Source organism: Oncorhynchus gorbuscha, linkage group LG02 (assembly GCF_021184085.1).
Source record: "Oncorhynchus gorbuscha isolate QuinsamMale2020 ecotype Even-year linkage group LG02, OgorEven_v1.0, whole genome shotgun sequence".
Lineage (NCBI taxonomy): Eukaryota > Metazoa > Chordata > Actinopteri > Salmoniformes > Salmonidae > Oncorhynchus > Oncorhynchus gorbuscha.
Window position 1 is genome coordinate 57,028,565 of NC_060174.1, and position 21,554 is coordinate 57,050,118.

The 21,554-nt window shown below is 44.2% G+C and overlaps 1 protein-coding gene across 2 annotated transcripts in view; it reads left to right on the forward strand.

The window, feature by feature from the left end:
* spns2 (spinster homolog 2 (Drosophila)) overlaps positions 1 to 21,554 on the forward strand; it is a 166,248-nt gene that overhangs the window by 100,859 nt on the left and 43,835 nt on the right. For both annotated transcript variants that reach the window (XM_046314045.1, XM_046314037.1), the window contains exon 5: positions 10,540 to 10,606. In XM_046314045.1, the coding sequence (XP_046170001.1) occupies positions 10,540 to 10,606 (67 nt within the window). The remainder of the gene's footprint in view (positions 1 to 10,539; positions 10,607 to 21,554) is intronic.

A 21,554-nucleotide genomic window follows, 5' to 3' on the forward strand; every position in this document is an offset into this window, starting at 1 on the left:
TGCTGGGGATGCGGCTGAATGATGCGGCAGGACACTGTTCCCATCTCACACAGAAGCAGCTCCAGTCAGACACACAGAGAGACGCTATGTGAATGAGAAACACACTGCAGTCTCACAGAGTCGCACAGAGCCAGGCCATTGCTAGGCTATATCTAGCTGCAGTCCTTTCAATCATTTTACTTTTGTCCATCTTGAAGCATTACCTACATCGCCCTATTAGTTCATATGATGTGATAATCGTGTCAATGAATCTGCATTTTAAGATAGATACAAATGTAGCTAACATAATACCACTACTATATAATGTTCAGTTTGTTCTGCATCAAGGTCTTCGAAAGCCAAGTCAACAAACAGGTCACTGACCATCTCGAATCCCACCGTACCTTCTCTGCTGTGCAATCTGGTTTCCGAGCCGGTCACGGGTGCACCTCAGCCACGCATCGATGGCGGTTATGCACCTCAGCATAACCGCCATCGATAAAAGACAGTACTGTGCAGCCGTCTTCATCGACCTTGCCAAGGCTGCCTGACCAGCATCACCACCCTGGATGGTTCCAACATCTATATGTAGCTAGGTGTCTGGTTAGACTGTAAACTCTCCTTCCAGACTCATATCAAACATCTCCAATCGAAAATCAAATCAAGACTCTGCTTTCTATTCCGCAACAAAGCCTCCTTCTCTCACGCCGCCAAACTTACCCTAGTAAAACTGACTATCCTACCGATCTTCGACTTCGGCGATGTCATCTACAAAATTGCTACCAACACTCTACTCAGCAAACTGAATGCAGTTTATCACAGTGCCATCCGTTTTGTCACTAAAGCACCTTATAACACCCACCACTGCGACGACTTGTATGCTCTAGTCGGCTGGCCCTCGCTACATATTCATCGCCAGACCCACTGGCTCCAGGTCATCTACAAGTCCATGCTAGGTAAAGCTCCGCCTTATCTCAGTTCACTGGTCACGATGGCAACCGTAGCACGCGCTCCAGCAGGTGTATCTCACTGATCATCCCTAAAGCCAACACCTCATTTGGCTGCCTTCCGTTCCAGTTCTCTGCTGCCTGTGACTGGAACGAATTGCAAAAATCGCTGAAGTTGGAGACTTTTATCTCCCTCACCAACTTCAAACATCTGCTATCTGAGCAGCTAACCGATCGCTGCAGCTGTACATAGTCTATCGGTAAATAGCCCACCCATTTTTACCTACCTCATCCCCATACTGTTTTTATTTATTTACTTTTCTGCTCTTTTGCACACCAATATCTCTACCTGTACATGACCATCTGATCATTTATCACTCCAGTGTTAATCTGCAAAATTGTAATTATTCGCCTACCTCCTCATGCCTTTTGCACACAATGTATATAGACTCCCCCTTTTCTTTTTTTTCTCTGTGTTATTGACTTGTTAATTGTTTACTCCATGTGTAACTCTGTTGTCTGTTCACACTGCTATGCTTTATCTTGGCCAGGTCGCAGTTGCAAATGAGAACTTGTTCTCAACTAGCCTACCTGGTTAAATAAAGGTGAAATAAAATAAAATAAATAAAAATCAACATTTCATAGGAAAAGTTCCCAGTTGCTAAACTTGCTGTCATTGAAGTGCTTGAAAGAGAAACCAGCAAATGCCAGCAACACTATAATCCTTTATTATGGAAATTCCAATATGACATTACATGCAGTCAACTAATAGTATCGATGGCAGATTGAATGCAGTTGGAGAGACAGACAGGAAAGAACATAAATGTTTCCTCTGAGGAGGATGGTATGCTGAGCCTTTTGATATCGCTCGGCAACAGAAACAATAGGAGGTGAAAGAGTTGGGCCTCAGTAAAGAGCCCACAAACATCCTATAGCACTCTCCCCCTGACTGTTTATCTTTACCAGGGTTGTTGTGACCATTTCCAGGAAGTGACCCCAGGGTTTACAGGAAATGGGTTCCCCCCTTCAGTAAAACCCCTCAAGTTAACCATAATAGCCTAATCTATAGACTTGGCCTATGAAGAGTATAGGGCTGCATCCTAAATGGCACCCTATTCCCTGTATAGTGCACTACTTTTGACCAGAGCATAGGGTGCCTGTTACGAATCCCTTTTGGCCCGACAGTCTAGGGGGGGATGGTAATGAGACCCGTAACATAACTCATGCAAATTATTATTGTGACAAAGTAAAAGTGTGCACGAAATAACCACGACAACAGAAATCTACCGTCAAACTCTAGGTTTATTTATAAACACACGGTAATGGGGGGAGCAGGAAAAGGGGCTGAGCTGGACCCAAGGAAAGAAACAATAAATATACAAAAACACACCCCTAAGCTAGACTAGCCTACTTTAACAGCTAACTAACTAACCAAAAATACAGTGGGTGGTCCGCCCAGTTCTACCTAGTGTATTTAACAAAGTTCACCTACGGGTAGTGTATGCCCATGGGCGACTTGTCTTGGTTTCCCCCTTTTCCCACCAGCAAACAAACAAACACCATAACCAAAAACAATACTCACAGGTGATGACAAAGTGCTATGGAGGTGCTTTAAACAAAAGAGAGGTTAAGACACAAAGCGAGAGTGAAACACAGAGACCTACAGACATGGCATTTACAGAGAGATTGAGCTGAGCTGAGCTAGGCTTTAGAACAAACAAATGATGGGGTTTTTAAACCATGGGGAAGGAACTGTGATAGGTCAGGAAATAGGAGGAGGTGTGTCTTCTGATTGATGATTGATTGTTGACTGATTGGGGAGTGATGGTTTTCACCTGTGAGGGGAGAAGGAGAGAAAAGAAACACACAGGATAACTGTATCCGTAACACTCCCACCCTTAAAAGAGCAACCCAAGGGGTTGCGACTACAGTATTTCAATGAATACTCACAACAAAGCAACAACCTTGCAAAACATACAGAAATCATTTTCACACACGAGACAAAGCATCTGCCAACACATTATCTTAACAAAAACTGGTTACCCGATTTTGTCTTCGGTAACGGTCCGACACAATCAACCACCACATGCTCGAATGGTTCACCTATGACAGGTATGGGACAAAGAGGAGCGGGAGGAATAACCTGATTTGGTTTTCCTGTTATCTGACAGGTGTGGCATGTCCGACAGAACTGAGCCACATCTTGTTTTAAACCCGGCCAAAAGAAATGTCGAAGGATCCGATCATAAGTTTTTGTGATTCCTAAATGACCAGACCACTGGTGATCATGAGCAAGGGATAACACATTTTGTCGAAAGGCTGTAGGAATCACTATTTGGTAAACAGCATTCCAATCTCCATCCGCGTCAACATGGGATTTCCATTTACGCATGAGGAGATTACCATCAATGAAGTAAGCCACGTTCTTCTTCTTCACATCTTCCAATGAGACAACACTAGAAAAACATTTAGCAAGCTTGTTGTCAAGCTTTTGGTTAGCAATCAGCTGCTCACGAGTGACTGGTAACTGTATTGCATCAGCAATAAGTTCAACGTTCTTTGATTCTTTCCTGGGCTGTTTGTCAGAGGTGATCAGCTTCTCAGAGGTATCACACAATCCATCCTCTTGATCAACCTCTTTGAACAGAACAGTGTTCGACAAATCTATCACGTCACCCTCTTGTAGTGCCTGAGCACGAGTGACAGCACAAGCGGGGAACACATGTGGATAACTCTGTGCCAGCTCATTAGAGAGAGTGGTCACTTTTATCCAATACTTCCAATACGGGTACTACCTTTACTCCGGCAATATCGTTACCCATTATAAAGGTCACACCTTTCACTGGCACCATAGGACGTACCCCCACTCTGAATATTCCACTGATTAACTCAGAGTGTACATTTACAAAGTGCAATGGTACTAGGACAAAACCCATTTCAATACCCTGCACTAACACACTGGAACCACAGTATGTATCGTCAGATATAGGCAACACAGACAATATAAACGACTGCGCCGCACCAGTATCTCTAAGGATTTTAACCGGTCGTTGAGACGCTTCGTCATTCGTTAGGGACACAAACCCCTCGAAAATGAATGGTTCATAACGGCGGTCGGGGACTGAGACTTTCAAACTACAGTTACCCTGAGGCACCTGTTTTGTTGCCGACCTCTTAACCGTACGAATTAGAGCAACACCTGTTGTTGGCTTGGTACGAAGAGGCATCCCTTGTTTGCGTTTAAGCAGGAAGCAATCATTAATCATATGTCCTACTTTGACAATAGAAACATGGACGCTCATTCTTCTGGCGTGCTTGATATACTACTGCTGGCCGACTAGGGCTAAAGGTAGGAAACTCAGTGGCTCTACTCTCAGTTTGATCCGAAAACACACTCTTGTGCGTCAACACAAACTCGTCTGCCAACACAGACGCTTCTGCCAGACAGGATACTTTCTGTTCGTTTAGGTAAACTACAATGCGTTCGGGTAAGCAATTTTTAAACTCTTCCAACAAGATTAACTCCCGGAGAGAGTTGAAATCAGTTACCTTACTAGCAGCATGCCATTTATCAAACAGATTTCCCTTGTCTCTAGCAAATTCCACATAAGTCTTACTAGAACGTTCTATGAGACCTAAATCTCGGTCGGTATGCCTCAGGCACAAGCTCATAGGCTCGAAGAACAGTAGCTTTGACCACTTCGTAATTCAAACTGTCCTCCAGAGGTAACGCTGACAAAACCTCTTGGGCTTTACCAGTTAATTTACACTGAAGTAATAGGGACCATACCTCTTCAGGCCATTTCAATGCTACGGCTATACGCTCAAATACACAAAAATAGGAGTCAACCTCTGCCTTAGTACCTTTGTTCAGAGAGTCAATCTGCCTACTAATGTCAAACGTGTTTGAGGACACAGCAGGTGAGGACGGCTCACAAACAGGCATAGTAGGACCAGAGGCTAGCCTCGCTGTCTCTGCCTCCAGTTCCATCTGGCGCATTTTGAACTCCAACTGCCTTTGTTCTCTGTCTGCCTCAATTTTACACATCTCCAAATGCCGTTGTTCTCGTTCTTTTTCTGCCTCTATTTTACACATCTCCAACTGGAGAGTCTCTTGCCTAATTTGGGCTCTCTCTTCCACCTCCAGTTGGAACTGTGCTAAACGGACATCCCTCCTGGCATCACCATTTGACAGTGGGGAGAGTGGATCAAAACGGGACAATGTGGATGGTGTTTTAGCCTCGCCCTCATTATCAGACACCAATGGGCTTACAGGAGCAGCAACATCCCCTACAGGGGTAGTAGACTCAGGCAGCGGTAACACAAGCACCTGCTCTTCCAACAATACATTTAATACTAGCCGTTTAACCTCCGCCTTAACTAAACTCTGCGGAATCGATACTGAATAATGGTCAGCCAAGGTCATTAAATCAACTCTACGACATTTGTCAAAAACCTCCCACGAAGGGTTATCCAAAAAGGATCTCAAATCAAAAGTAGTCATTTTACACTACTTCACAAGTGCCAAAGAAAATAGCAAACACTAATGCTACTTCAGCTATGACGCTCAACACTGAACTATACCACTACAACAATCTACATGAGCGGCATGGGTGTCAGTTATGACAGATCCCGGACGAGGCTCCACTTATGTTACAAATCCCTTTTGGCCCGACAGTCTAGGGGGGATGGTAATGAGACCCGTAACATAACTCATGCAAATTATTATTGTGACAAAGTAAAAGTGTGCACGAAATAACCACGACAACAGAAATCTACCGTCAAACTCTAGGTTTATTTATAAACACACGGTAATGGGGGGAGCAGGAAAAGGGGCTGAGCTGGACCCAAGGAAAGAAACAATAAATATACAAAAACACACCCCTAAGCTAGACTAGCCTACTTTAACAGCTAACTAACTAACCAAAAATACAGTGGGTGGTCCGCCCAGTTCTACCTAGTGTATTTAACAAAGTTCACCTACGGGTAGTGTATGCCCATGGGCGACTTGTCTTGGTTTCCCCCTTTTCCCACCAGCAAACAAACAAACACCATAACCAAAAACAATACTCACAGGTGATGACAAAGTGCTATGGAGGTGCTTTAAACAAAAGAGAGGTTAAGACACAAAGCGAGAGTGAAACACAGAGACCTACAGTCATGGCATTTACAGAGAGATTGAGCTGAGCTGAGCTGAGCTTTAGAACAAACAAATGATGGGGTTTTTAAACCATGGGGAAGGAACTGTGATAGGTCAGGAAATAGGAGGAGGTGTGTCTTCTGATTGATGATTGATTGTTGACTGATTTGGGAGTGATGGTTTTCACCTGTGAGGGGAGAAGGAGAGAAAAGAAACACACAGGATACACACACACACAGGATAACTGTATCCGTAACAGTGCCATTCGTGACAAAAACCTGGGTGTCCTACCCTACCTCCCCAGAGCTAGAGGGGTGATAGTATTTTTCATGCTTGTATGAGTTTTAGTGGTGGTGTGGAACTTCCCAAACACTCTCTGGGTGGACTCTGATAAAATGATTTAGCTATCACTCAGTGGAAATACAATGTACTGCCTGAGCCTGTTCCACTGTTATTTCTGGAGCACTAATCAGTTTAGCACGACAATGTAGACTGTTTCCCCCCCTAGTTCCCCGTCCTGTCCCTCTGTGTGCGTGTATGCGCGCACCTATGTTTGCGTGAGTCTGCACTCCCTCCAGACAGAGAGGCCCATTGAATCTTTCATAACCTTTTGAAAGCCTAATATGCTGATAAGAACCCGATTGTATGGCCTTGTTGGCTGCTCCAGACCATCCATCAATCTATCCCTCCTAATGGTCTTAATCGTCAACACACAGTCTCCTGGCCCAAGGAGCTCTGGGAACAGAGGAAGTAGAAGTGTGCGTGACATGGAATGTTGGGTCGGGGGAAGACGCCCAAGTCAAGGAGCCTGATACAATAGAAAGATGGCGGATGCCCAATTCTGGTTTTATGGGACGAGTGGGGTACCAACATGTACAGACAGACCAGTATAAACAGACCAGTATAAACTTAGACTTCCCACACTTCCAATAAGACAGCAATAGGTTCAAACATAGTTGATATTGATATCAGATATTGACAACAAGGGAACATCCTTCTTTCATCAGTAACTCATCATCCTTAGGACTAAATGTACTTTTTTTCAAAGCTGGAGAGATGGGGACAAAATGGTCTGACATGGACATCTGAAGGGGTCATCCACTTCAGCTAATCAGGATCCTATTGGCTGTTTTATCAGATAATCTCCCCATCTAAACATGTCAATCAGAACAGCCCTGTCTTGCCTTCATTGATTATCTTCCCTCTCTATACCCTCTGGGCTCTATTTTATCAAACCTAACGCAATGGTAAATCTAAGCGCTGACAGAAACGCTATAGGTTTTGTTGGTATAACAGAAATATTTTAGCTATTTTCATAGCTGTTATTACGAGCGCAAAAGCTGGTTGTGGCGTGAAAGGGCTGGTTTTTGATGAATATGCAAGTTGTAGGTGTGACTAGGGCTTGGCCACTAACTACCCAATCAAGGCATTCCATGGCTTAACACTGTATGCGTTTGTCTCAAGTTCTGTAGGTTATTGACAATCTTTGTGTAGTCATCATTGTTTTTGTTCTAGTCCATTGTGGATTAATACTACAGTTTATTAAATAGCATAGGCTACAGTAACGAGTGATTTTGAATAGCCAATGTTCGTCTTTGTTAACCGGATAAGAAGCGCTCTTTAGAAATGGGAATGATACAAGCCTAATGGAGTATGCACTGCAGGTTGGCCTATGTGAATTGTGAATAATGCAAAAGGCATGTCTGCAAAAGCCAAAAGAGTAGACCATTTTGTAACATTTTATGGATAGGCTACTTGGCTAATGCATGGTCAGGATAAGAAAGACACCAGACACATTTCTGTAGAACCAGCTTTCGCGATAGTAAGGTATGGGTAGCTTACTATAAGGGCTTGTTTTTAAATCAAATGAATTGGAAAATAAGCAATTGTTACAGGAAAATAACTGAAATATTTCTACAGTAAATACAAGTGTCACTTGATTATCTCATCTCTTTCCATGATAGGCATACAGCCTACAATATAATAACAGGAGATGGCTAAAATAATGTACAGCATACATAAATAACAAGAGGATGTCCGCTCACTGTTTTGCTGCTGCCAAACTTGATCTTTTAAGATTTATTTCAAAGCGGTCTCACAGGCCAAGCCCTTTATCGATAGTCTTGACTACTTTGCAAATGCATTGGGCAATGACAGAAAAAAAACAATTGAGAGGAGGGGACGCTGTGTCAATCAAATAAAACATATGTTTCTAAATTTCTAAATAGGTTTATGGGTACAAAAAGCATATCTATCTTGTTTGACATTGGATTGACTGCGCTTCCGTTTCCATCCGATAACCAACCGCGTTACCACTAAGACCAACTTTCGGGTGGTCATAAATATCCCAACCAGCGCATACTGAAATTGCCACCTCAGATATTTGTCACTCCTCCCACCTCAGCGCAAGCAAGCTCCTATAAAACAAATACATTACCAATCCTGGTACTAGGGTTTGACAATAGAAGAGCGCCAATTTTAACAGGTCGAAATTGCAAACAAGCGTGCTTTTGACAATTGCGCTGGTTTCAACGGCAGCCGAAAAGTGAGCCCTCTGTCTTTGTCCTTGAAATACGGTGATGTTCTCTGCTACTGAAGGGATTAGTTTGGCGTGTGTGCGCGCACGTATCTGCTATTGAAGGGTTTAGCTCGGGAATAGAAGGGGTTTGATGTAATCTGATCTAGGGTCAATTCCTTCAGAACATGTGGTTATGGTTAATATTCTACTGTGGAACAGATAGAACAGGCAGAACACCTACTGCCTGATAACATGTGTTGATCAAATCAATGAAGTAAATACGTTCTTCAGGTGGAATCACACATTCTTCTGGTGAGGGGCTGACAAATGAAAGATCAATTCAGTCAGACAACTTTACTTAACTGTCATTGTGTTGACATGTACTGTATGTTAAAGAAGCACGCCCTTCTTTGAAAAACACACCTAGATTAATGACCGATGCAGAAACCAGACTGGACTCTGATAGCATTGATAAATAGAGTGATAAAGGTGTGACTGAGTGAATAATAGCATGTCGTTTGTATTGTCTGTCTGTGTGTTGTGTAGTAATGACAATTTCAGAGACACAAGGCATCATGAGAAATTGGCTGCACACATTGTAAACACACAACTGCACGTACGCACTCACACAGTGACAGACAAGCAGCTACTGGGGCTTTGATCAGTGACAGCATCATATCCCGTCCACATCAAGGACCCAAACCCAATCTAACACTACACACTCATTAAGCCTCTTAACAGAGAATAAACATAATATACAGAGGCTGAGAGTGAAACAAAAGACAACAGAGCTTTAGCTCACTTAGTGACAGTATCCAACAGTCTGATTCTGATTCATCAGTTCTGAATGTATTCATACCACAAGAAGAATGTTTCTTTTCCACCCAGTATGTGAGTGTGTCTCACGTGGAAGACAAATGCAGACATCCTGATGACTCAGAAGTGAGGACAGCCGTCCTGACAGAGGACCATCGACAGTTCAGACATAACAGCAGAGTACAACTCTCTACACAGATGAGTTGACTCCCGCAATGTACCAACGTGGTCTGTATGTAAACAACGCGTCTGTATGTAAACAACGTCAGTTTAGCATAGAGGGAAAGGCGGAGTTGGGATATCCAGCGTTCCTACATCACTGCCTTATCAGCTTGTTGACCTAACGTAAAACATCCCACGGACATTTTAAGCCGCTCCTACCCAAACTTGTTATTTGTTGTGGGAGTTGTCTGTCTGTTTTTTTTTTTCCTTTTTCGAAGTTAGCAAGAGTGTCCGTCATTAATCCCAGACGTAGTCACTGCTGTTGTCTAGGTCTAGATTTTCCAGACTACTTCCCCACTTCTGACGTCTCGGAGAGAGAGACAGAGTCAGACAGAGAATCAGACAGACAGACAGTCAGACAGATAGAGACAGACAGAAAGTCAGACACTTCCCCACTCAGACAGCCTCTCACCAAGTCATGGGGCTGAGGTCATCATCCCAACATGGGGGCTTGTTAATAATTTACCTCCGGCAAGTCAACAGACAGCAGCCAAAAGAAATAACAATGCCAGGAAAAGTAGGGAAAAAGTGCATCAGGAAGAGCACGTTGTATGACATTTCATAATTTGGATTAATCAAATATCTTAGAATGTGTGTGTGCTGTGCTCCTGAAACTCATTCCTATTTGAATTCTCTCTCTCTGTCTCTCTGTGTGCCATCCAACTGGGGGATGCCTGCTCTGCTATCAAGTGCAAGGGCTATCTATCTGTCTACCTTAGTGGGTCATTCTGGAGTAAATTGTGAATTTCTATGACTCTACTCAGCCGTTTTGTTAGAGACCGTGATCAAAAATCTAAGAAAGAAAAGGTCTTTTGAATGCTATAGTGTAGATTGTGGTTGGTTTTATTGGATTGTTCTTATTCTTTATGCAGGCAGAAATGTCTTACCTATTGTCTCCTTCTCTTTGTTTCCTCCAGCGGGCTAGGCTACATCCTGGGCTCCAGTGCAAAGGAGGCTGCAGGAGACTGGCACTGGGCATTGAGGGTAAGACCACCATCATCACCTAATCCTTGCATGCTGACCACACCGCTCGTGTTGCAAAATAAATGTACACATTCATGTTATTCAATCATTGCACTGCTCACACGCGTCAACGAGCGTCTGCGTATCCAGGTGCTAATTTGTGACGCTTGACGTGCTGCAAGTCCCGCCTCTCCCATCTCCTCATTGGTTTTTAGGAGCATATACCCACGTGGGTGATTGAAAGATGAACTGAGGTCCACACTCCAGTCCAGTTGGTATTTGTGACGCTTGATGTGCTGCAAGTCCCGCCTCTCCCATCACCTCATTGGTTTTTAGGAGCATATACCCACGTGGGTGATTGAAAGATGAACTGAGGTCCACACTCCACTCCAGTTGGTAGCTGTAATGCACCTTAGAGTTGGTTGCCAACCGCCATATGAAGTCAGAAGAAGAAGAAGCCTGAAGGAGGAGAGATTACTGGAAACAAACTCAGTTTAACATTTTATCTATGGATTGATTGTCGGAGTAGACCTTGTGCATTTCAGGTAGAATAACAACCCAATATTTATATCCCAGGACAAATTAGCTTGCAACAGCAAGGTAGCTAGCTGAATTGCCATACATGTTTAGTGCTTTTCGACTTGTCCCCAAATTAATATAATTGGTTCAGAGTTTGTTTTGATATTTCAACCTGCGTCTCCTGATCACGTCTGGTGTGAGTGGACAAAATCAACACGTGATGGCGCACACGGACGCAAGCGCGCGAGCTGTCTGGTAAGCATGTAACATGTTCTCTCTAGATGGGGTTTTGCAGTATGGGGCAGGGTAAGAGCATCATCATCATGACATCATGACCCTCATCATCCTCCTTATTGTCATCAGCATCATCATCGTCATGTCCTCTCCTGGCACACACACTTCTGCAGGGAGCCTATAGTATGGGGCAGGGGTGAGGGGGTTTACTAGTGACATCAGTGACAGAGAAGGGGGGCTTAAGGAAATGCACATACACTCGTGCACATACTGTATACAAACCCACTCACACAAACACATCATGCCTCTGTTTATCTGCCTTGGCCATCTTGGTTACTCCTGATAAGGCATCGCTTGACTTAATGAAACCCTGAATGGATGAGTGAAAGATGACTACCAACGTTAACACTAGAAAATGAGAGGGTTGAATTGTATGGTAGTGCAAGGTTTGTGTGTCCCAAATGGCAACCTCGTCCCTATTTAGTATACTACTTTTGACCAGGTTCCATATGGTTTTGGTCAAAAGTAGTGCACTTAATGGGGAAAAAGTTGCCATTTGGGACAAAAGCCCAAAGCTTATAGAAGCTCCTGACCCCGATCTCAGTGGCTGATAACACGTTAATGTTCCATTAGCCTCTGGGTCCCTGGGGTCCTTCCTACCAGTGACATATAAAATCCCATTCTAATGACAAAACAGGGTCTCTCTAATCTGGCCACAGTCTCTTTCTTAGTGGTTTCTTTGTAGGGAGGAGGTGCATTGGGGCCTGCCACAAAGAGAAACTTGCTTCAAGTATTTGGCCCACCAAATACCCTATGGAACTCCAATAATAGCAAACTGAATACTGTTAAATCCAAAACTCATTTGAGCAACATGAGGTAATTAATCTGACTAAATTAGTTGGATTTAACTGGAATTATGTGCCTTAATGAGCCATGTCATAAAGAGGAAATTATGTTTCCGCTTGGCATACATACAGTGGGGTTGAGATCTGGAGACTGGCTAGGCCACTCCAGGACCTTGAAATGCTTCTTACGAAGCCATTCCTTCGTTGCCCGGGTGGTGTGTTTGGGATCATTGTCATGCTGAAAGACCCAGCCACGTTTCATCTTCAATGCCCTTGCTGATGGAAGGAGGTTTTCACTCAATCTCACGATACATGGCCCCATTCATTCTTTCCTTTACACGGATCAGTCGTCCTGGTCCCTTTGCAGAAAAACAGCCCCAATGCATGATGTTTCCACCCCCATGCTTCACAGTAGGTTTGGATGCAACTCAGCATTCTTCGTCCTCCAAACACGACGAGTTGTGTTTTTACCAAAAAGTTATATTTTGGTTTCATCTGACCATATGACATTCTCCCAATCTTCTTCTGGATCATCCAAATGCTCTCTAGCAAACTTCAGACGGGCCTGGACATGTACTGGCTTAAGCAGGGGGACACGACTGGCACTGCAGGATTTGAGTTCCTGGCGGCGTAGTGTGTTACTGATGGTAGGCTTTGTTACTTTGGTCCCAGCTCTCTGCAGGTCATTCACTAGGTCCTCCCGTGTGGTTCTGGGATTTTTGCTCACCGTTCTTGTGATCATTTTCACCCCACGGGGTGCCCCAGATCGAGGGAGATTATCAGTGGTCTTGTATGTCTTCCATTTCCTAATAATTGCTCTCACAGTTGATTTCTTCAAACCAACCTGCTTACCTATTGCACATTCAGTCTTCCCAGGCTGGTGCAGGTCTACAATTTTGTTTTTGGTGTCCTTTGACAGCTCTTTGGTCTTGGCCATAGTGGAGTTTGGAGTGTGACTGTTTGAGGTTGTGGACAGGTGTCTTTTATACAAGTTCAAACAGGTGCCATTAATACGGGTAACGAGTGGAGGACTCTTAAAGAAGAAGTTACAGGTCTGTGAGAGCCAGAAATCTTGCTTGTTTGTAGGTGACCAAATACTTATTTTCCACCATAATTTGCAAATAAATTCATTAAAAATCCTACAATGTGATTTTCTGAATTTGTTTCCCTCATTTTGTCTGTCATAGTTGAAGTGTACCTATGATGAAAATTACAGGCCTCTCATCTTTTTAAGTGGGAGAACTTGCACAATTGGTGGCTGACTAAATATTATATCTAAATTATATCTAATATCTAATTTTTTTGCCCCACTGTATGTATATTATGTATTTAACCATGGAAGATAAATATTTCTTGTCATGGTGCTTCTTTATTGCTACATCACCACCATTGAAACACTAGGGGCTCTGTTAAGGAGGCGCTAGTGTCAAATGCATGCTCTTTAGCAATTTTGACTTGTAAAAAGCCAGCGCTTATATCAGCTTGCTTGTGCTGAGGGAGGTGTGGAAATATTTTAGGTGTGTCCTTAAAACGTATGCCATTGTGCCAATTTCAAGCAATGCTACTGGTGATATTTAAGACTCACCAAATGCTGGTCTTAGCGGTAACGCAATTGGTTATGGTATACATTTTGCCAGCTGAGGTGCAGTAGTCTAATCAGTAGCCTATAACCAATGTTTTATTAAAATTTCTGGGTGACAATTAAGTACCTTATTGTGATTGTTTTCAATTATGATGGTAAAAAATAAACAAAAATAGCTTCTTAGCAGAGAGCAAATTCTCAAGCAAGAATTTTATTAGGACTGTCTGGGAGTGGTCTGAGTGAGAATGGGAAAATGCAAAAATGGCTGTTATTGGCAGAGAGGTTTGTAACTCTCTTTCTTATTGGTCTATTAAGTATTTTCCCGCTTGGTGATTTCTTTTCTCTCCAAAACTCTTGAACGTGCCGTCCTTGGTCAGCTCTCCCGCTATCTCTCTCAGAATGACCTTCTTGATCCAAATCAGTCAGGTTTCAAGACTAGTCATTCAACTGAGACTGCTCTTCTCTGTATCACGGAGGCGCTCCGCACCGCTAAAGCTAACTCTCTCTCCTCTGCTCTCATCCGTCTAGACCTATCGGCTGCCTTCGATACTGTGAACCATCAGATCCTCCTCTCCACCCTCTCCGAGTTGGGCATCTCCGGCGCGGCCCACGCTTGGATTGCGTCCTACCTGACAGGTCGCTCCTACCAGGTGGCGTCGCGAGAATCTGTCTCCTCACCACGCGCTCTCACCACTGGTGTCCCCCAGGGCTCTGTTTTAGGCCCTCTCCTATTCTCGCTATACACCAAGTCACTTGGCTCTGTCATAACCTCACATGGTCTCTCCTATCATTGCTATGCAGACGACACACAATTAATCTTCTCCTTTCCCCCTTCTGATGACCAGGTGGCGAATCGCATCTCTGCATGTCTGGCAGACATATCAGTGTGGATGACGGATCAACACCTCAAGCTGAACCTCGGCAAGACGGAGCTGCTCTTCCTCCCGGGGAAGGACTGCCCGTTCCATGATCTCGCCATCACGGTTGACAACTCCATTGTGTCCTCCTCCCAGAGCGCTAAGAACCTTGGCGTGATCCTGGACAACACCCTGTCGTTCTCAACTAACATCAAGGCGGGGGCCCGTTCTTGTAGGTTCATGCTCTACAACATCCGCAGAGTACGACCCTGCCTCACACAGGAAGCGGCGCAGGTCCTAATCCAGGCACTTGTCATCTCCCGTCTGGATTACTGCAACTCGCTGTTGGCTGGGCTCCCTGCCTGTGCCATTAAAGCCCTACAACTCATCCAGAACGCCGCAGCCCGTCTGGTGTTCAACCTTCCCAAGTTCTCTCACCCCGCTCCTCCGCTCTCTCCACTGGCTTACAGTTGAAGCTCGCATCCGCTACAAGACCATGGTGCTTGCCTACGGAGCTGTGAGGGGAACGGCACCTCAGTACCTCCAGGCTCTGATCAGGCCCTACACCCAAATAAGGGCACTGCGTTCATCCACCTCTGGCCTGCTCGCCTCCCTACCACTGAGGAAGTACAGTTCCTGCTCAGCCCAGTCATAACTGTTCGCTGCTCTGGCTCCCCAATGGTGGAACAAACTCCCTCACGATGCCAGGACAGCGGAGTCAATCACCACCTTCCGGAGACACCTGAAACCCCACCTCTTTAAGGAATACCTAGGATAGGATAAAGTAATCCTTCTCACCCCCCTTAAAAGATTTAGATGCACTATTGTAAAGTGGCTGTTCCACTGGATGTCATAAGGTGAATGCACCAATTTGTAAGTCGCTCTGGATAAGAGCGTCTGCTAAATGACTTAAATGTAATGTAATGTAAATGTCAACATGGAAGGCCAAAACTCCATCCCACCAAAACAGGCTGAAATTTCAGGCGTCTTTTCAAACAGCTCTTACACTAAAAGGGCATTATAATCATTCACAATTTCACATTATTATTCTAACCTTATGGTGTGGAAAAGTATATAAAACACAGGAAAATATAAAATATAAATATCATGAGCAGCAAAGCAGTCAACAGACATTCCCATTTCAAACTTTTTTAACAAACCAAAAACTTAAAAATTTGGCGTGCAAAATTATTCAGCCCCCTTAAGTCAATAATTTGTAGCGCCACCTTTTGCTGCGATTACAGCTGTAAGTCGCTTGGGGTGTCTCTATCAGTTTTGCACATCGAGAGACTGACATTTTTTCCCATTCCTCCTTACAAAACAGCTCGAGCTCAGTGAGGTTGGATGGAGAGCATTTGTGAACAGCAGTTTTCAGTTCTTTCCACAGATTCTCGATTGGATTCAGGTCTGGACTTTGACTTGGCCATTCGAACCATTCCATTGTAGATTTTGCTTTATGTTTTGGATCATTGTCTTGTTGGAAGACAAATCTCCATCCCAGTCTCAGGTCTTTTGCAGACTCCATCAGGTTTTCTTCCAGAATGGTCCTGTATTTGACTCCATCCATCTTCCCATCAATTTTAACCATCTTCCCTGTCCCTGCTGAAGAAAAGCAGGCCCAAACCATGATGCTGCCACCACTATGTTTGACAGTGGGGATGGAGTGTTCAGGGTGATGAGCTGTGTTGCTTTTACGCCAAACATAACGTTTTGCATTGTTGCCAAAAAGTTCAATTTTGGTTTCATCTGACCAGAGCACCTTCTTCCACATGTTTGGTGTGTCTCCCAGGTGGCTTGTGGCAAACTTTAAACAACACTTTTTATGGATATCTTTAAGAAATGGCTTTCTTCTTGCCACTCTTCCATAAAGGCCAGATTTGTGCAATATACACAATGTCCTATGGACAGAGTCTCCCACCTCAGCTGTAGATCTCTGCAGTTCATCCAGAGTGATTGATCATGGGCCTCTTGGCTGCATCTCTGATCAGTCTTCTCCTTGTATGAGCTGAAAGTTTAGAGGGACGGCCAGGTTTTGGTAGATTTGCAGTGGTCTGATACTCCTTCCATTTCAATATTATCGCTTGCACAGTGCTCCTTGGGATGTTTAAAGCTTGGGAAATCTTTTTGTATCCAAATCCGGATTTAAACTTCTTCACAACAGTATCTCGGACCTGCCTGGTGTGTTCCTTGTTCTTCATGATGCTCTCTGCGCTTTTAACGGACCTCTGAGACTATCACAGTGCAGGTGCATTTATACAGAGACTTGATTACACACAGGTGGATTGTATTTATCATCATTAGGCATTTAGGTCAACATTGAATCATTCAGAGATCCTCACTGAACTTCTGGAGAGAGTTTGCTGCACTGAAAGTAAAGGGGCTCAATAATTTTGCCCGCCCAATTGTTCAGTGTTTGATTTGTTTAAAAAGTTTGAAATATCCAATAAATGTCATTCCACTTCATGATTGTGTCCCACTTGTTGTTGATTCTTCACAAAAAAATACAGTTTTATATCTTTATGTTTGAAGCCTGAATTGTGGCAAAAGGTTGCAAAGTTCAAGGGGGGTGAATACTATCGCAAGACACTGTATCTTAAGATTCATTCACTAATTGTATCTTGCTATGGATAAGAGCATCTGCTAAATTACTAAAATGTCATTACTAAAATGTAAAAATTCTATAATAGACTAACATTCGAATTGGAGTTGATGACAATGCAGTACATACGACTGTAAATACACAACTTGAAGCAACCACATATTTAGCCATGGATTATGTTCTGATTGGCCAGTGAGGGGCCAAGCCTCGACACACCCACAACTTGTTTATTCATCAACACCCAGCCCTTTCGTGCCACCGCCAGCTACTGCGCCCATAATTCTGTTTCTGAAAATAGCTATAATATTTCTGACACACCCACAAACCTATAATACTACCGCCAGCGCTAAGGTTTACTACTGTGTTAGGTTTGTTAGAGCCTTAGAACTCTTGTTCCCATCATTTTATTGCATAGATCAATTGAAACACTTTTAGGACTCTTACCAAAACATTTTAACAGTCAATAGCGCAGTTAACAGATCCTACAACAGCCCATACCAGTAGTCATGGAGGAGGCCTCTGCCGTGAGTCTGACCAGTTAAAGTCCTTATGTGACAGCTCCTCCTCACATTAACATTACTAAGTCGTCTGACATTGAAAACAATCACCAAGGACTGAATGTTATACGGACATTTTAAGGAGGGCATTTACAATCCCTTCCAGAACATCAACATATAAAATATTTCTATTGCTCTATTGCCTTGGGTAAATGGGAAATCCATGTGTCCCGTTGCTTTGAGGGAGTAGGAACATGTCTGGAAAACTAAGTGTCGTGGGGAAGGAGGGACAGGACGATTGTTCCAGTCGAAGTTGTCATGCCGACCCTCCAATAAAACAAGACAGAGAGAGACAGAGACAGACAGACAGACAATATGATTAATCACCTCCAGTCTGCCATTGCTCGGACAGAAAAAACAACAAACACATGAAAAGCCTTTCTTACCAGAAGCCATATCCTGCTTTGAGGAAAAAACACTTTGCACCGCTTTCCGCTTGTTTTCCACTCCCCGGAGCTGCTCAGGACTGGCCGCCTTCCTGGAGGGGTGGAGGGAGGGATGGATGGAGGGGGATATAGAGAAGGTAGAGAACTAACAGGGAGGGAGAGATAGATAGCGGCTTTGCTCAATAGTTAACCCCCTTACCTTCACATACTGGGCAGGAAAGGGGTGTATAGTTTAGGAGAAGTGGTGAGGACAGCTAACCCTCATACACTGGGCCTAACACTCCCAACCCTCACACTCTTGGCAGGAAAGATCGACTAGGACCTGCAACCTAACCCTTTACCTCTTGATTACAGCAAGGTATTCCACTGGCATAGCGTCAGGGTCGGAGGCCATAGTGACTTACAAGGCCCCGCTTTCATTTAAATGAATTATCATATGATAATAAGACAAGAATGTGCAAGTGTGAACTTGTGAAAAACAACCTGTTATTTGAGATTCTGTCTGGTTTTGTACTTTACTGCTTCATGCGATCCACTGAGGTGCTACAGGACTGACTGTGGTACTGAGGATGTATCATAGCATTAGATGGAATACTCATGTGACAGAGCAGAGGAAGTCTTTATTACTGCTAACACCTCCGTAGGCAGTGATACAGTCCTCTATACTGAATTATGCGGTAAGACTGCTGCAGATATTATATATTTGGAGAACATGAAAAAATCCTATGAAAACATGCTCATGCGCTCGTGCTCAGGCATGCACATAGGCAGTTGCGCACAAACACACACACACAGACACGCACAAACACACACACATACTGCATCAGCCGGCTGGTTCCGAATACGGATGTGCCTCTACAACAAGTTGTAAAAAATATTGCGGTGGATTTAATCTGGCAGACAGAATTGGTTTTTCTTCCATGAGTACTGTGTGTATTCTCACCTTTTCATGTGGGCAACCCAGCCTAATGACAAACAACTCCCACAAACACACTCTCTCTCTCATTGTCTCTCGCTCTCCGTCCGTCCGTCTGTCTGTGTGTGTGTGTGTGTGTGTGTGTGTGTGTGTGTGTGTGTGTGTGTGTGTGTGTGTGTGTGTGTGTGTGTGTGTGTGTGTGTGTGTGTGTGTGTGTGTGTGTGTGTGTGTGTGTGTGTGTGTGTGTGTGTGTGTGTGTGTGTGTGTGTGTGTGTGTGTGTGCTCAATGCAGTGAGTCTTATAAAAGATGATGGAGATAATAGAGGCTTGCCAGAGAGACTAGTAGTTGCAACGGCACATATCACACCAATCAAATCAAATTTTATTTGTCACATACACATGGTTAGCAGATGTTAATGCGAGTGTAGCGAAATGCTTGTGCTTCTAGTTTCGACAATGCAGTAATAACAAACAAGTAATCTAGCTAACAATTCCAAAACTACTACCGTATAGACACAAGTGTAAGGGGATAAAGTATATGTACATAAAGATATATGAATGAGTGATGGTGCAGAGCGGCATAGGCAAGATACAGTAGATGGTATTGAGTGCAGTATATACATATGAGATGAGTATGTAAACAAAGTGGCATAGTTAAAGTGGCTAGTGATACATGTATTACATAAGGGTGCAGTAGATGATATAGAGTACAGTATATACAGTGCCTTGCGAAAGTATTCGGCCCCCTTGAACTTTGCGACCTTTTGCCACATTTCAGGCTTTAAACATAAAGATATAAAACTGTATTTTTGTGAAGAATCAACAACAAGTGGGACACAATCATGAAGTGGAACGACATTTATTGGATATTTCAAACTTTTTTAACAAATCAAAAACAGAAAAATTGGGCGTGCGAAATTATTTAACAAATGTACATATACATATGAGATGAATAATGTAGGGTATGTAAACATTATATTAGGTAGCATTGTTTAAAGTGGCTAGTGATATATTTTACATTTCCCATCAATTCCCATTATTAAAGTGGCTGGAGTGGAGTCAGTGTGTTGTCAATGTTAGTGGTGGCTGTTTAACAGTCTGATGGCCTTGAGATAGAAGCTGTTTTTCAGTCTCTCGGTCCCAGCTTTGATGCACCTGTACTGACCTCCTCTTCTGGATGATAGCGGGGTGAACAGGCAGTGTCTCGGGTGGTTGTTTTCCTTGATGATCTATTTATTGCCTTCCTGTGACATCGGGTGGTGTAGGTGTCCTGGAGGGCAGGTAGTTTGCCCCCGGTGATGCGTTGGGCAGACCTCACTACCCTCTGGAGAGCCTTATGGTTATGGGCGGAGCAGTTGCCGTACCAGGCGGTGATACAGCCCGACAGGATGCTCTCGATTGTGCATCTGTAGAAGTTTGTGAGTGCTTTTGGTGACAAGACAAATTTCTTCAGCCTCCTGAGGTTGAAGAGGCGCTGCTGCGCCTTCTTCACGATGCGGTTTGTGTGGGTGGACCAATTCAGTTTGTCTGTGATGTGTACGCTGAAGAACTTAAAACTTACTACCCTCTCCACTACTGTTCCATCGATGTGGATAGGGGGGTGTTCCCTCTGCTGTTTCCTGAAGTCCACAATCATCTCCTTAGTTTTGTTGACGTTGAGTGTGAGGTTATTTTCCTGACACCACACTCCGAGGGCCCTCACCTTCTCCCTGTAGGCCGTCTCGTCGTTGTTGGTAATCAAGCCTACCACTGTTGTGTCGTCCGCAAACTTGATGATTGAGTTGGAGGCGTGCGTGGCCACGCAGTCGTGAGTGAACAGGGAGTACAGGAGAGGGCTCAGAAAGCACCCTTGTGGGATCAGCGGGGTGGAGATGTTGTTGCCTACCCTCACCACCTGGGGGCGGCCCGTCAGGAAGTCCAGTACCCAGTTGCACAGGGCGGGGTCGAGACCCAGGGTCACGAGCTTGATGACGAGCTTGGAGGGTACGATGGTGTTGAATGCCGAGCTGTAGTCGATGAACAGCATTCTCACATAGGTATTCCTCTTGTCCAGGTGGGTTAGGGCAGTGTGCAGTGTGGTTGAGATTGCATCGTCTGTGGACCTATTTGGGCGGTAAGCAAATTGGAGTGGGTCTAGGGTGTCAGGTAGGGTGGAGGTGATATGGTCCCGAGTCTCTCAAAGCACTTCATGATGACGGAAGTGAGTTTAGGTAGTCGTTTAGCTCAGTTACCTTAGCTTTCTTGGGAACAGGAACAATGGGGGCCCTCTTGAAGCATGTGGGAACAACAGACTGGGATAGGGATTGATTGAATATGTCCGTAAATACACCAGCCAGCTGGTCTGCGCATGCTCTGAGGGCGCGGCTGGGGATGCCGTCTGGGCCTGCAGCCTTCCTCACGTCGGCTGCAGTGAAGGAGAGTCCGCATGTTTTAGTTGCGGGCCGTGTCAGTGGCACTGTATTTTCCTCAAAGCG